Source organism: Heterodontus francisci, chromosome 15 (assembly GCF_036365525.1).
Source record: "Heterodontus francisci isolate sHetFra1 chromosome 15, sHetFra1.hap1, whole genome shotgun sequence".
Classification (NCBI taxonomy): domain Eukaryota; kingdom Metazoa; phylum Chordata; class Chondrichthyes; order Heterodontiformes; family Heterodontidae; genus Heterodontus; species Heterodontus francisci.
This window is the reverse complement of record NC_090385.1, coordinates 89,240,479-89,257,638: the sequence shown is the minus strand read 5'-3', so window position 1 is coordinate 89,257,638 and position 17,160 is coordinate 89,240,479. Positions and strand designations below refer to the sequence as shown.

The following is a 17,160-nucleotide window of genomic DNA, read 5'->3' as shown; positions in this document are numbered from 1 at the left end:
GTGGAGGAGCGGGGAAATCAATTTTAATTGGATGTGGGGATGGTGGGAAGGGATTAAAGGGTAAATGTAAAGAGGCTGGGGAGGAAAGTGCGGGTTGGTAATAAAGTTTCATTTTGTGCCGATGTCCCTTAAAAGAACATTGAGGAGCTGGGAAATGGCCTCCATTAGATCTGTAATTTGTACGCAATAATTCTTCATGATTTACCTTTAAAAATGTAAATTTCTCCTAAGAGCTTACAGCCCTTTAAAAATGGCGGTGGCGCCAGGCACTGTTGCCAGGAACGCGGCGGCCACCCCCGATGACGTAGAGGGGACGACCGCTCCACCCCACTATTTAAATGAGCCCCCGCGCTTAATATTGCGGGGGCTCCTCGTGGCCATTGAATGCGGAGCACACGCCCGAATAAAATTCAGCCCCTGGAGTACTGTGCGCAGTTTTGTTCTCCATATCTAAGGAAGGATGTACTTGCTTAGGAAGCAGTACAGCGAAAGGTCACTAGATGGGTTCCTGGGATGAGAGGGTTGTCCCATGATGGGAGGGTGAGTAAATTGGGTCTATACTCTCTGGCTTTTAGAAGAATGAGAGGTGATCTCATTGAAACAGACAAAATTCTGAAGGGGCTTGATAGGGTAGACACTGAGAGGTTGTTTCGTCTGGCTAGGGATTCTAGAACATGGGGATACAGCCTCAGGATAAGGGATTTATCATTTCAGACTGAGATGAGGAGAAATTTATTCACTCAGAGTGTAGTGAATCTTTGGAATTCTCAACCCAAGAGGGTTGCGGATGCTCCATTGCTAAGTATATTTAAGGCCGAGAAAGACTGATTTTTGGTCTGTTACGGAATCAAGGGATAAGATGAGTGAGTGAGTAAGTGGCGTTGAGGCAGAAGATTAACCATGATAGTATTGAATGGTGGAGCAGATTTGAGGGGCCATATGATGTGCTCCTGCCCCTTTTTCTTATGGTCTTATGTTCTCAAACCCGCTCAGCAGAACCTCATTCCTAGTTCCACCCATGTCATTGGTTCCTTCATGGACCATGACAACTGGATCCTTCCCTTCCTGGTCCAAGTTCTTCTCCAGGTGTGAATAGATGTTCTTAAACATGGCATTGGACTGGCAACACAACACTCAGGACTCCTGGTCATGGCTGCAGAGGACAGTATCTATTCCCTACCATATTCCTTTTCACAACTCTTACTTGTATGGCCTCCTGTACCCAATGGTACCATGATCAATTTGTCCATCTTCCCGGCAGTCTATGTTCTCATTCACATTGAACGTAAGTACTACTGTACTACATACCTGTTAGACTGTGGCAAAGGCTGAGGCTCCTCCAACACTGCATCGGCAATCCCCTTACCTACCTGAGTCCTATTTACATCCTCCTGTTTCTGACTACTAACCAACTCTTAACTGAAGCGTGTGGCTGCCTCTTGGGTCAAAATATCCAGACAACTTTCCCACGCTCTGGTGCATTGCGATGTCTGCACCTTGGACTCCATCTCAACAACTCTGAGTTGAAGTTCCTTGAGTTGCAGACTGCAGATGTGGTTGCCTGGGATCACACTGCTCTCCACAAACTCCCACATGCTGCAGAGACATACACCTCCTGCACTGTCATCTTCATCTAACCATATATATAACAAACTCAAGTTATGTGTATTTAATACACTTGCTTTTTTATTAGTTTTTTATACTAATTAACTGTTTAAATTGTTAATTTATTAAAGTATTAATTATAGGTTTGTAGCTTTTAGTTTATACCATTCCCCGAGCTCAGAGAGGAAAGAACTATTATTCACCAACCGATCACCAGCCTGCTGTCCTGTGATGTCACCGGGTTCAGGAATTGTTTAGCCCAGCCCAATGGATACCAATGCTCCTTCGAGCGTGCACAGCTGCACAGCAACCCAATGGTCCCTGCGCAGGCCATGAGCAAGGCGACCCCTTTAAATTACCCTGTGTGCGCAGCCACAAAAAAATTTAACAGTGCCGCATACTTAAAAAAAATCATCCGCACATCTCCAAAAAATATTAACAGGAACATTGGTGAACACTACTGGAAAATCACAATTTTTAAAAGCTTGTTTAATTATCCGAGTTCTTTACCCTTGGTTCTTACATATTTTAGTCCATATTGATTTATTGATAATTACCTTTGCACCATTTAGCTTCCCACCACCTACCCCCCACCCACCCCCCCCATCCCACACACATAATTTGCACTAAGCACTAAAACACTGAACAAAATTTTAAATACTGCCTCAAGCTTACATAAGCCTTCTACTTTAATGAACCTTTTGAGTCACAGCCAAGTGACAATTGTTCAACCAGCTTTCAGCTCCCAGTAATTACACCATATTCAGGCAGACACTTATAGCTATTCTCTTAGGCAGTCCTTCGGGATCGAGGATGACTTGCTTCCACTCCAGTTTGATGGGTTCTGAGATGGCTTGTTAGTCCAATGGGTGTTCTGCAGACTTTGCCACATCAGGGACAGGTGGTACTTGAAGGATTAGGTAGATGAGTAATAAAAACAAGAAATGCTGGAAATACTCAGCAGGTCTGGCAGCATCTGTGGAGAGAGAAGCAGAATTAATGTTTCAGGTCAGCGACCCTTCTTCAGAACTATGAGTAGTTTGGAGGTTTATGCGCTCCCTCTGACAACTCGACTTCACCTCCGCATTTTCCTGGCGAAGTCCCTTTAGGTGTACGATGCTTGCCCAAATGAGTTTTCTCCATCTAGGATAGTCAAGAGCCAGCAACTCCCATGAGTCTACGGAGATGTTTCCACTGTCCTCCTGGGAGTCTCCTGCCATGACCAAGTTCTGAGTAGAACAGTTGCTTCAGGAGTCTGGTGTCAGGCATATGGATGACATATTCTGCCCAGTGGAGCTGCTTTTGGGTGATTAGCATCTTGATGCTGGGCAGTTGGGCTTGGGAGAGGATGCTACTGTTGGACCGCCTTTAGAGTCATAGAGAAATACAGCACTGAAAAAGGCTCTTTGACCCACCGAGTTTGTGCCGACCAACAACCACCCATTTATACTAATCCTACATTAATCCCATATTCCCTACCACATCCCCACCATTCTCCTACCACCTACCTACACTAGGGGCAATTTTCAATGGCCAATTTACCTATCAACCTGCAAGTCTTTGGCTGTGGGAGGAAACCGGAGCACCCGGCGGATACCCACGCGGTCACAGGGAGAACTTGCAAACTCCTCAAAGGCAGTACCCAGAACCTAACCTGGGTCGCTGGAGCTGTGAGGCTGCAGTGCTAACCACTGTGCCACCCTTCTTTTTCTATACAGGCCCTTCGGCCCACCAAGTCTGTGCTGACCAACAACCACCTATTTATACTAATCCTACATTAATCACATATTCCCCACCACATCCCCACCTTCCCTTAATTGTCCTACCACCTACCTTTTTTTTTTATTCATTCATGGGATATGGGCGTCACTGGCCAGGCCAGCATTTATTGCCCATCCCAAATTGCCCTTGAGAAGGTGGTGGTGAGCTGCCTTCTTGAACTGCTGCAGTCCATTTGGGGTAGGTATACCCACAGTGCTGTTAGGAAGGGAGTTCCAGGATTTTGACCCAGCGACAGTGAAGGAAGGGCGATATAGTTGCAAGTCAGGATGGTGTGTGACTTGGAGGGCAACTTGCAGGTGGTGGTGTTCCCATGTATTTGCTGCCCTTGTCCTTTGAATTGCTAGGCGTCGCGGGTTTGGAAGGTGATGTCGAAGGAGCCTGGGTGCATTGCTGCAGTGCATCTTGTAGATGGTAGACACTGCTGCCACTGTGCGTCGGTGGTGGAGGGAGTGAATTAGAATTAGAATTAGAACATTACAGCGCAGTACAGGCCCTTCGGCCCTCGATGTTGCGCTGCCCTGTGAAACCATCTGATCTACACTATTCCATTTTCATCCATATGTCTATCCAATGACCACTTAAATGCCCTTAAAGTTGGCGAGTCTACAACTGCTGCAGGCAGGGCGTTCCACGCCCCTACCACTCTCTGAGTAAAGAAACTACCTCTGACATCTGTCCTATATCTATCACCCCTCAACTTAAAGCTATGTCCCCTTAAAGCCATCACCATCCGAGGAAAAAGACTCTCACTATCCACCCTATCTAATCCTCTGATTATCTTATATGTCTCTATTAAGTCACCTCTCCTCCTCCTTCTCTCCAACGAAAACAACCTCAAGTCTCTCAGCCTTTCCTCAGAAGACCTTCCCTCCATACCAGGCAACATCCTAGTAAATCTCCTCTGCACCCTTTCCAAAGCTTCTACATCCTTCCTATAATGCGGTGACCAGAACTGCACGCAATACTCCAGGTGCGGTCTCACAAGAGTTTTGTACAGCTGCAGCATGACCTTGTGGCTCCGAAACTCGATCCCCCTACTAATAAAAGCTAACACACCATATGCCTTCTTAACAGCCCTATTAACCTGGGTAGCAACCTTCAGGGATTTATGTACCTGGACACCAAGATCTCTCTCAAAAACAAGAAATGCTGGATTCACTCAGCAGGTCTGGCAGCATCTGTGAAAAGAGAAGCAGAGTTAACGTTTCGGGTCAGTGACCCTTCTTCGGAACCCGAAGAAGGGTCACTGACCCGAAACGTTAACTCTGCTTCTCTTTCCACAGATGCTGCCAGACCTGCTGAGTGAATCCAGCATTTCTTGTTTTTGTTTCAGATTTCCAGCATCCGCAGTATTTTGCTTTTATATTACCAAGATCTCTCTGTTCATCTACACTACCAAGAATCTTCCCATTAGCCCAGTACTCTGCATTCCTGTTACTCCTTCCAAAGTGAATCACCTCACACTTTTCCACATTAAACTCCATTTGCCATCTCTCAGCCCAGCTCTGCAGCCTATCTATGTCCCTCTGTACCCTACAACATCCTTCGGCACTATCCACAACTCCACCGACCTTCGTGTCATCCGCAAATTTACTAACCCACCCTTCTACACCCTCTTCCAGGTCATTTATAAAAATGACAAACAGCATTGGCCCCAAAACAGATCCTTGCGGTACACCACTAGTAACTAAACTCCAGGATGAACATTTGCCATCAACCACCACCCTCTGTCTTCTTTCAGCTAGCCAATTTCTGATCCAAAGCTCTAAATCACCTTCAACCCCATACTTCCGTATTTTCTGCAATAGCCTACCATGGGGAACCTTATCAAATGCCTTACTGAAATCCATATACACCACATCCACTGCTTTACTCTCATCCACCTGTTTGGTCACCTTCTCAAAAAACTCAATAAGGTTTGTGAGGCACGACCTACCCTTCACAAAACCGTGCTGACTATCGCTAATGAACTTATTCTTTTCTAGATGATTATAAATCCTGTCTCTTATAACCTTTTCCAACATTTTACCCACAACCGAAGTAAGGCTCACAGGTCTATAATTACCAGGGCTGTCTCTACTCCCCTTCTTGAACAAGGGGACAACATTTGCTATCCTCCTGTCTTCCGGCACTATTCCTGTCGACAATGACGACATAAAGATCAAGGACAAAGGCTCTGCAATCTCCTCCCTGGCTTCCCAGAGAATCCTAGGATAAATCCCATCTGGCCCAGGGGACTTATCTATTTTCACACTTTCCAAAATTGCTAACACCTCCTCCTTGTGAACCTCAATCCCATCTAGCCCAGTAGCCTGAATCTCAGTATTCTCCTCGACAACATTTTCTTTCTCTACTGTAAATACTGACGCAAAATATTCATTTAACGCTTCCCCTATCTCCTCTGATTCCACACACAACTTCCCACTACTATCCTTGATTGGCCATAATCTAACTCTAGTCATTCTTTTATTCCTGATATACCTATAGAAAGCCTTAGGGTTTTCCCTGATCCTATCCGCCAATGACTTCTCGTGTTATCTCCTTGCTCTTCTTAGCTCTCCCTTTAGATCCTTCCTGGCTAGCTTGTAACTCTCAAGTGCCCTAACTGAGCCTTCACGTCTCATCATAACATAAGCCATCTTCTTCCTCTTGACAAGCGCTTCAACTTCTTTAGTAAACCACGGCTCCCTCGCTCGACAACTTCCTCCCTGCCTGACAGGTACATATTTATCAAGGACACGCAGTAGCTGCTCCTTGAATAAGCTCCACATTTCGATTGTTCCCATCCCCTGCAGTTTCCTTCCCCATCCTACGCATCCTAAATCTTGCCTAATCGCATCATAATTTCCTTTACCCCAGCTATAATTCTTGCCCTGCGGTATATACCTGTCCCTGCCCATCGCTAAGGTAAACCTAACCAAATTGTGATCACTATCACCAAAGTGCTCACCTACATCTAAATCGAACACCTGGCCGGGTTCATTACCCAGTACCAAATCCAATGTGGCATCGCCCCTGGTTGGCCTGTCTACATACTGTGTCAGAAAACCCTCCTGCACACACTGGACAAAAACTGACCCATCTAAAGTACTCGAACTATAGTATTTCCAGTCGATATTTGGAAAGTTAAAGTCCCCCATAACAACTACCCTGTTACTCTCGCCCCTGTCGAGAATCATCTTCGCTATCCGGTCCTCTACATCTCTGGAACTATTCGGAGGTCTATAAAAGACTCCCAACAGGGTGACCTCACCTCTCCTGTTTCTAACCTCGGCCCATACTACCTCAGTAGACGAGTCCTCAAACGTCCTTTTTGTCGCTGTAATACTCTCCTTGATTAACAATGCCACACTCTGCCTCGCCAAGTGGACATTAATCCTGTCCCTTGCAATTTTTCCCAATAGATTCCCTATCACTGATATTAGACTCACCAACCTGTAATTACCTGGTTTATCTCTGCTATTCTTCTTGAATAATGGTACCACATATGCTGTCCATCAGTCCTCTGGCACCTGTCCTGTGGCCAGAGAGAATTTGAAAGTTTGTGTCAGAGCCCCTGCTGTCTCCTCTCTTGCCTTATATAACAGCCTGGGATACATCTCATCTGGGCCTGGGGTTTTATCCACTCTTAAGCCCGTTAACACCGCTCATATCTCCTCCCTAGCAATGCTAATTTGTTTGAGTATATCACAAGCCCCCTCCCTGATCTCTACAGCTACATCGTCCTTCTCCATAGTGAACACATTTAAAACCTCACCTACATCCTCCGGCTCCACACACAGATTACCACTTTGGTCCCTAATGGGCCCTACTCTTTTCCTGCTTATCCTCTTGCCTGTAATATACTTATAAAATGCCTTGGGATTTTCCTTTATCTTGCCCGCCAGTGTTTTTTCATGTTCCCTCTTTGCTCTCCCAATTACCTTTTTCAGGACCCCCCTGCACTTTCGATACTCCTCTGGGGCCTCCGCTGTTTTCAGCGCTCTGAATCTGCCATAAGCCTCCTTGTTTTTCCTTATCCAATCCTCTATATCCCTGGACTTGTTGGTCCTACCCTTCACCTTTACGGGAATTTGTTGGCGCTGAACTCTCACTATTTCCTTTTTGAATGACTCCCATTGGTCTGATGCAGTCTTTCCTCCAAGTCGCTGTTCCCAGTCCACTTTGGCCAGATCCTGTTTTATCATGTTGAAATCGACCTTCCCCGAATTCAGTACCTTTATTCCCGGTCCATCTATGTCCTTTTCTATAACTACCTTAAATTTTACAGAGTTATGGTCACTATCCCCGAAATGCTCTCCCACTGACATTTCTACCCCTTGTCCAGCTTCATTCCCTAGGACAAAGTCTAGTACTGCCCCTTCTCTTGTAGGACTTTCTACGTACTGGCTGAAAAAGCTCTCCTGTATGCACTTGAAGAATTCTGCCCCCTTTAAGCCTTTTGCACTAAGACTATCCCAGTTAATATTGGGGAAGTTGAAATCCCCTACTATTACTACCCTATTATTTTCATACCTCTCTCAGATTTGCCTACATATCTGCTCCTCTATCTCTCCCTGACTGTTTGGAGGCCTGCAATACAGTCCCAGCCAAGTGATTGTCCCCTTTTTGTTTTTAAGTTCTATCCATATGGCCTCATTTGAGGAACCATCTAAGATATCATCCCTCCTTACTGCAGTAATTGTCTCCTTGATCAATACTGCAATGCCACCTCCTCTTTTACACCCCCCACCCCCCGTCACCCCTTCACACCTGAAGATTCTATATCCTGGGATATTGAGCTGCCAGTCCTACCCTTCCCTCAACCATGTCTCTGTGATAGCAATGATATCATACTCCCATGTGTTAATCAATGACCTCCATTCATCTCCCTTACTTGTAGGAGTCCTTGCGTTAAAATAGATCCAGTCTTGCATTATTCACCTGTGCCTCAACAGGTCTATATTTGAACTGACTTCCAGACTGACTTAATTTCTCTTCTATATTTGGCTGTGCATCACCCCCTACTGTACCTCCACTCTGTATCCCATCCCCCTGCCAAATTAGTTTAAACCCCCCTCAACAGCACTAGCAAACCTCCCAGCAAGGATGTTGGTCCCGTTCCGGTTCAGGTGCAACCCGTCCAACTTGTACAGGTCCCACCTTCGCCAGAAACAGGCCCAGTGATCCAGGAATCTAAAGCCCTCCCTCCTGCACCATGTCTTCAGCCACGCATTCATCTGCTCTATCCTCCTATTCCTATACTCACTGCCATGTGGCACCAGGAGTAATCCAGATATTACAACCTTTGAGGTCCTGCTTTTTAATCTGCTACCTAGTTCCCTAAATTCTTGTTGCAGGGCCTCATCCTCAACCATTCAGGACTGAGATGAGGAGAAATTTCTTCACACAGAGAGTGGTGAACTTGTGGAGTTCGCATCCACAGAAAGCAGATGAGGCCAAAACATTGTATGCTTTCAAAAAGGAGTTAGATATAGCTCTTGGGTCTAAAGGGATCAGAGGATATGGGGTGAAAGTGGGAACAGGCTACTGAGTTAGATGATCAGCCATGATCATAATGAATGGCGGAGCAGGCTCAAAGGACCAAATGGCCTACTCCCGCTCCTATTTTCTATGTTTATATGTTTCCCACATTGCATAGGAGGAGCACTCCACGTTGCCGAGCTGCCCTGCCATAACTTACCCTTAATTTACTCAAAAAAATTGATATTATTTACACTAGGGACCTTGATTCCCTAAACACCACTACTTACTATATCAAAAAAAATAGCAAACCATTGATCTTGATTGACAGGTGAGGTACTGTGGGAGCTGGTTGAAAGAGGACCTTCATTTTCCGAGTGTATAGTGAAGGACACATTTTCCCATATGCTTTGGAGAAGGAGTCGAGAATGTCCTGGAACTCAGTTTCAGAGTGAGTGCAGATGCAAGCATCATCTGCATACTGAAGTTCGACGACTGAGGTTGGAGAATTTTTGGTTTTGGATTGCAGGTGGCTGAACAGTTTCCTGTCATTTCTGTAGATTATCTCCACGCCTGTGGGTAGTTTGCTGGAGGTGAGGTGCAGCATTGCAGCGAGGAAAATGGAGAAGAGGGTTGGTGTGATCAGACAGTCTTACTTTATCCCAGTCTTGACTGAGAAAGGGTCTGTGTTAGTTCCGTTGGTGAGGATCACAGTTTGCTTGTCATCATGGAGCAGACAGAGGATGGTGACAAACTTCCGAAGGCAGCCAAATTTGCCATAAGCCTTCATGGTTAAAAGAATCAAAGTGTTTTGTGAGATTAAAAAAGGCCATGTGCAAATGGGAAGAGCAATGGCAGCTGAAATTTAATGTAGAGAAGTGTAAGGTTTCATACATCAAAAGGGAAAGTAGAAGCCACATCTAGCCCACCAATGATAGTGAATTAGATGATTCTGACAGAGCTGCAAGAATAGATTTTAACAGCTGGGCAGCTGATTGGCACAGAAGATGGTGCAAACAGGAGATCTGGTCCATTTGGAGGGCTGGGCCTTATCACCATGCATCCAGTGCATTGCAGGCACCAGACAGGTTTCCTGTTGCAGCTTGCTGGGTCTGGGCTGGATCTATATCCTGTGGCCCAAAAGTCTAACCAAGTGGCAGCAAGGTAACTCTGGAAGGGATGATTTTAGAATGGGGGAGTCTGGGGTGGCAAAGACCTACATGATTCGTGTGGAGCCTAGTGGGACACTCTGCTCCCCAAAGCAAACAGCAAAGGGGCACAAATTCAACCAGCAAGTTCAAGATACACAATTCACACACTCCCTTAATTCCCTGAACTTGCTGTACAATTTGCACATTAATAAAGGTGTACATCATTAACACACCATTATTTTAATAGCAAGATTTGGCCCAAAATATATTCATACCATAAACAACTGGCTCCACATTGTGTATCTTAGTGTTCAGTGATTGCTCTTTGACTTCCTGTTCTGTTTCTATTTGAGTTTCTCACATTTAACAGTAAAGGTTGAAGAAACATTTCTATTGTCTCCAGATATTCCAGTTCATTATTCAGCTCCAGTCCATGTCCAGGATATTCCAAACCCCATTTCATTGTGTGTTACTTTAGGGCCTGAATAAAATTTCCACCATAATTACTGCTGTGGCTCCAAGTATTGATCAATCTGTCTATACACTGGAGTAATTGTGTGTAGTTTCATATCTAACAGATGATTGATTTCAGAGAGATGGTTAAAGCTGTGTGATCCTGGTTGATAATTTTATCAGTTCTGGTTCGGAATTACAAGCAGATGCTCAATTAGTGCAGTGCTTACTTTGCTTCAACTTCAACAAGTTTATGTTAAACTATTTCCGATTCTAAACAAATACAGATTTTACCAACAGAATGGAAAGGCTAATATTGTTTTGTCTCAGGTTTAGAAATATTTTAGCATTAAACAGTATGTTTGACTCTGCAGGTACCTGATTGTGCAACCTCTGAAACAGGCTTGTCTTGTACGTGAGCCATGTGTCCAAGGATGGAGAAGATTACAAATCCAGCAAACACACTCGTAGCACAATTAACAACACAAACAATGATGGTATCTCTGTAACATTTGTTGTGGAATTTGTTGTAGGATGACAGTGTTATTAAACTGCCAGAACCCACTGAGAGAGAATAGAAAATTTGTATTGCAGCATCTTTCCAGACCTGGTAAATAGAAGGTAGAATTAGTCAACAGTGGGAGATTTCAATAAATACCTTGCCATAATTTTGGTTGCCCTCTTACATTTCACAATGTTAAAATTAAATGACCCACACATGAATTGATATGATAGTTACCTGAAATTTATATTATTTAACCTGTTACAGGAGACTGTAAAGAATCGGATATCAAAAAGTAAATATAGCAGTCATTGTGCCTCATTATTATCCTATGGCATCCTTTCAATTCCCATCATGTTCCATCTTATCTTCCATCATCCATCATGTCCCATCCAATTCCATTATGTCCCATCATATCTCATCTCATTTTATCCCTTTCAATCTAAGATCTAGAAGCCACGTTATAAATTAACCATGACACTTTATCCCAAGGATTCAGTTGAAACTTTCTCTTGATTCCCTGAACCAAAAAGCAATGATTGATATCTTTCCTATAGGAGAACAATCCAAAAGAAATGCTTAGGCATCTAACTGAGTATCTCAAACACAAAATAAACAGAAACATGAAACAGTTCAACTGAAAATTACAGCTGATATTCTATGGATTATTCTGATGTGTTTACCTCAGCATCAGCCAGTTTTGAGAAGTCTGACTGCCTTCCAATGTAGAATTCAATTCCTTTCTCGGCTCCCTCCAGGGTAACACCTCGGATCAGGAGTATCGTCAGAACCACATAAGGGAATGTTGCAGTGAAATAAACCACCTGATAATGGAAAGTAGCTTGTTAGATTTTCCGGTATTGCTGGTACATTTGCAGAATGAAATCCAATTGAATGGTAAATTAATAGGATTGTAATCAATGCAGAGAATGAAGCAGAAGGAGGAATAACTTCATGTAGTGAAGAGATTTAACCCTAAGCTGCATATTGTAGCTGAATTTAAGTAGCACAATATTATTCTAACTTATTTGTATGTCATATTCAGGGAAGTAGCACATTTAAACAGGAGAATTGTTCAGAGTGTGAACAATATATTTAACTCCTCACATTTACTCCTCAGGTTTCTTTGCCATTCTCATTGTCCAGACAAATCTCATTTCACTCAAATAAAACCATGACCCTAATCAGCTCAATCACTTATCCAGCCCTGTCCCGCCTTCCAGAGTAATTGGAAATTCACCCAAAGTCCTGTTTCAATGACTGAAACCCTTAGAATGAGGGACACATTTCAGGGGTTTGGGGAATTGCTGCTGTTCTTTCACTCCGGAGAAAGATTTTCAGATCTCACTCAGGCCTGCAGTGTTCATGAATTATGGATCTCACACTTTCCAAAGAGTCACCGTTAACATGGCCTGTGAGATAAACCAGCCCACTTCACAAATAATTAATAAATTCTAGTTGTATTGTTGCATAAATCTGTACTTTGTCACTAGTTTTAATTCTATTCTTCACCAATCATTTTACCTTTCCTGAAGATTTGATTCCTTTAGATAGCGTAGCCCCAAGTATCAGCCGGGCCAGAAACAGACAGAGGGCTAAATACCAGACGATCTCCCCAGTCTCATTCATTGAACTGGTACGGCGTAAAACCACTTTACTGAATAAAATGACAACAGAAAGCATTTTATATAAGAATACTGTTTATGACATGCAGTCATTATTAGATACAATGCAACAGAATATTTAGTCAAATATATATGGAATTGAATGATATCCAATTGAAACATAATCAGTTCTACTTTTAGAAATGAATTGTGACCAAGAATTGCTGATACATTCATACCCTTTATGACTTATTTCTCTTTCTATTTCTGTTTTTAAATATAAGGCTTTGTTTAAACAGTGAGCGCTGATGAGATTCCCTGGAGAACTGATTTGAAGGAGTTGCTGACAGTGTTCCACTGACTGCCTTACAATGCACTGTTAATACTACCTGGGTTAGTCACTGTATCTTCCAATGAATTCAGTTCCTTCACATTGTTAGACATGGTACCTGCTCTGATACAGTTTTCCCAATTCAGTTCCCAGGTCAATAAATTAAACACAAGAATGTATTCAATTAAAAACACAGAGAAAGAGCTTTGTAAAATAATTTGAACTATTTAATGTTTAGGAGTTTTAGTGGTGAAGCTCTTTGAAAGAGTCCCTGTTGTGATGTTATTTTGTAACAGCTGTGTGATGTTAATAATACTTCTATCAAAATCAACCAGATTTTAACTCATTAAACAGGACATTCACCCAACTAACCTTCCCAAGAGGAAGCTACTGGTACAGCTGTGCAGGTTATAGGTGCAGCTATCTGTAGTAATTTACTTACTCCCAGTATTGCTCACTTGGACCCTGGTGAGGAATGTAGATTTCTGATCCATTTGGGCAAGTTTCATTGTTTGCATGCAGCCATGTTGTATTAACTATTTCAAAATATCCATCATCCAGAGTGAGATTGCAGAGTGGATCTAGAAAATGTGGAATGTGTTTTAGAATTTCATTTCATTGGGAATGATGCTGTCATTTCTAGTGATATAATCAGGGCCACTGTTTCACTCTCACTGAATCAGTCCAATCCCTTTTATTACATGGGTGTGGCTGCAGATGGGTCAGAACACAAAGGTACAGTCTGCACACTCAATTCACAACACAGTCCAGCTCCAGTGCTCACTCTATGTGTAATGGTAGATTTTTTTTTAATTTGTTTTGTGGGATGTGGGTATCGCTGGCCAGGCCAGCATTTACTGCCCATCCATAATTGGCCTTGAGAAGGTGCTGGTGAGCTGCCTTTTTGAACTACTGCAGTCCAGGTGGGGTAAGTATACCCACTGTGCTATTAGGAAGGGAGTTCCAGGATTTTGACCTAATGATAGTGAAGGAACGGCGATATAGTTCCAAGTCAGGATGGTGTGTGACTTGGAGGGGAACTTGCAGGTGGTGGTGTTCGCATGCATCTGCTGCTCTTGTCCTTCTAGGTGATAGAAGTCATGGGTTTGGAAGGTGCTACCTGAGTAGCCTTGGTGCGTTGCTGCAGTGCATCTTGTAGATGGTACACACTGCTGCTACTGTGTGTCGGTGGTGAAGTGTGTGAATGTTTGTGGACGGGATGCCAATCAAACGAGCTGCTTTTTCCTGGATGATGTCAAGCTTCCTGAGTGTTGTTGGAGCTGCACCCATCCAGGCAAGTGGAGAGTATTCCATCACACTCCTGGCTTGTGCCCTGTAGATGGTGGACAGGCATTTTAATGCTTATAATCACTAAACTGATTAAGGTATTGGAGTACAAATTCCTTCAATGAGTCATGATTACAATGCTGGGGGCATTCTATCAGCCACCAACTATTGAGAATGATATAGACAAACAAATTTGCAAGGAAATTACAGAGATGTGCGAGAATTAGAAAGTGGTTGCAATAGGGGACTTTAGTTATTCTATAGACTGGGATAGTAATAGTGCAAAAGGCAGAGAGGGGCAAGAGTTTCTGCAGTGTGTTCAGGAAAATTTTCTACACCAGTATGTTTCCAGTCCAATGAGGAAGGAGGCATTACTGGATCTGATTCTTGAGAAGTAGGTGGGTCAAGTGAATCAAGTGACAGCAGAGGAACATTTAGGGAACAATGACCACAGCATCATGAGATTCAGGTTAGCTATGGAAAAGGACAGGAACAATCCGGAGTGAAGATAATTATTTGGTGGAGGGCCAACTTCAATGGAGGGAGAACGGATCTGGCCCGAGCAAATTGGAATGATAGATTGGAAGAGAAAACTGTAACTGAACAATAGGCTGCTTTAAAGAACGGATAACTCGGATACCATCAATGTACATTCCCATGAGGGGGCAAGGCAGGACAATCAGATGCAGAGCTCCCTGGATGACAAACGAGAGAAAGCTGAAGCAGAACAAGAGTGTATATGGCAAATGACGGGTGGATAATACAATTGAGAACCAGGCTGAATGTAGAAGGTTCAGAGGGGATGCAAATAAAACAAATCAGAGAAGCAAAGAGAGAGTATGAGAAGAGACTTGCGTCCAACACAAGAGGGAATCAAGAGGTATTACAAAAGCACATAAATAGTAAAAAGGTGGTAAAAGGAGGAGCGAGGCCCATTAGGGACCTAAAAGGGGATTTATGCATGGAGACAAAGGGCATGGCTGAGGTACTATCTGAGCACTTTGCATCTGTCTTTATCAAGGATGAAGATGCTGCCCATGGAGCAAAAGGGACAGAGGTGGCATGGATATGAAATTGGCTGAGTGATAGGAAACAGGGAACAGTTGTAAGCTGTTGTTTTCTGGACTGGAGGAAGGTAAATAGTGGTGTTCCCCAGGGGTCAGTGTTGAGACCCCTGCTTTTTTTGATATATATTAATGACCTAGACTTGGGTGTCTAGGGCACAATTTCAAAATTTGCAGATGACACAAAACTTGGAAGTATTGTGAACTGTGAGGAGGATGGTGATCAACTTCAAGACGACAAAGACAGGCTGGTGGAACGGCGGACAAGTGGCAGATGAAATTTAATGCAAAAAAGCATGAAGTGATCCATTTTGGTAGGAAGAATGAGGAGAAACAAAATAAATTAAAGGGCAGAAGGGGTGCAGGAGCAGGGGGACCTGCGGGTATATATGCACAAATCATTGAAGTTTGCAGAGCAGATTGAGAAAGTGGTTAATAAAGCATGTGGGATCCTGGGCTTTATAAATGGAGGCATAGAGTACAAAACAAGGAAGTTATGATAAACCTGTATAAAACACTGGTTTGGCTGTCTCCTTGGAGAAGAGAAGAGAAGATTAAGAGATTTGCTAGAGGTGTTGCAAATCATGAGGAGTCTGGACAGAGTAGATAGGGAGAAATTGTTCCCATTGGCCAATAAATGCAAAACAAGAGGACACCAATTTAAGGTGATTGGTAAATGAAGCAACAGTGACATGAGGAAAAACTTTTTTATGCAGCAAGTTGTTAGGATATGGAATGTACAGCTTGAGAGTGTGGTGGAGGCAGATTTAACCAAGGCCTTCAAAAGAGAACTGGATCATTTGCAAGTACACAGGGAAAAGGCAGAGGAGTCGGATGTGGTGAGTTTCTCTTGCAGAGAGCCAGGATGGACATGACAGGCTGAATGGCCTCCATTTGTGCTGCAATCATTCTATGATTCTATGATTATTACAGAAGCCCATCAACATAAAGAAGACATTTTGGTGGGAGAATTTTCAGGGGGTCTACTGGTTGTTATAATTTCAGTGGAATATCAATGGAAATCCTAGAGTGATGCAATAAGCCAATTGTAATACGTCACTTCATTGTAATACCTAATCCCACTGTAACACAGACCCCATGGGAACCCATGACCCGCTAGTAGCACAGACCCTTTGGTAATAAAAGGAGCCATGGTAATCCTTCACCCCATGGTAAAATATCAAAATACAAAGAACAAAGAACAGTACAGCGCAAGAACAGGCCATTCGGCCCTCCAAGCCTGCGCTGATCTTGATGCCTGCCTAAACTAACACCTTCTGCACTTCCGGGGCCCATATCCCTCTATTCCCTTCCTATTCATATATTTGTCAAGATGTCTCTTAAACGTTGCTATCGTATCTGCTTCCACCACCTCCCCTGGCAGCATTTCCAGGCACTCACCACCCTCTGTGTAAAAGATTTGCCTCGCACATCCCCTCTAAACTTTGCCCCTCACACCTTAAACCTATGTGCCCTAGTAACTGACTCTTCCACCCTGGGAAAAAGCTTCTGACTATCCACTCTGTCCATGCCACTCATAACTTTGTAAACCTCTATCATGTCGCCCCTCTACGTCCATCGTTCCAGTGAAAACAATCCGAGTTTTTCCAAACTCTCCTCAGAGCTAATGTCCTCCAGACCAGGCAACATCCTGGTAAACCTCCTCTGTACCCTCTCCAAACCCTCCATGTCCTTCTGGTAGTGTGGCGACCATAATTGCACGCAATATTCTAAGTGTGGCCTTACTAAGGTTCTGTACAGCTGCAACATGACTTGCCAATTTTTATACTCTATGCCCCGACCGATGAAGGCAAGCATGCCGTATGCCTTCTTGACTACCTTATCCACCTGCGTTGCCACTTTCAGTGACCTGTGGACCTGTACGCCCAGATCTCTCTGCCTGTCAATACTCCGAAGG

At 43.7% G+C, this 17,160-nt stretch overlaps 1 protein-coding gene across 13 annotated transcripts in view; it reads right to left on the bottom strand.

Moving 5' to 3' along the window:
* Nucleotides 1-17,160, bottom strand: part of LOC137377775 (sodium- and chloride-dependent neutral and basic amino acid transporter B(0+)-like) — a 143,802-nt gene that overhangs the window by 58,201 nt on the left and 68,441 nt on the right. For all 13 annotated transcript variants that reach the window (XM_068047818.1, XM_068047816.1, XM_068047806.1 and 10 more), the window contains 4 exons: nucleotides 13,334-13,472; nucleotides 12,481-12,613; nucleotides 11,640-11,780; nucleotides 10,833-11,061 (listed from right to left, as the gene is read on the bottom strand). In XM_068047818.1, the coding sequence (XP_067903919.1) occupies nucleotides 10,833-11,061; nucleotides 11,640-11,780; nucleotides 12,481-12,613; nucleotides 13,334-13,472 (642 nt within the window). The remainder of the gene's footprint in view (nucleotides 1-10,832; nucleotides 11,062-11,639; nucleotides 11,781-12,480; nucleotides 12,614-13,333; nucleotides 13,473-17,160) is intronic.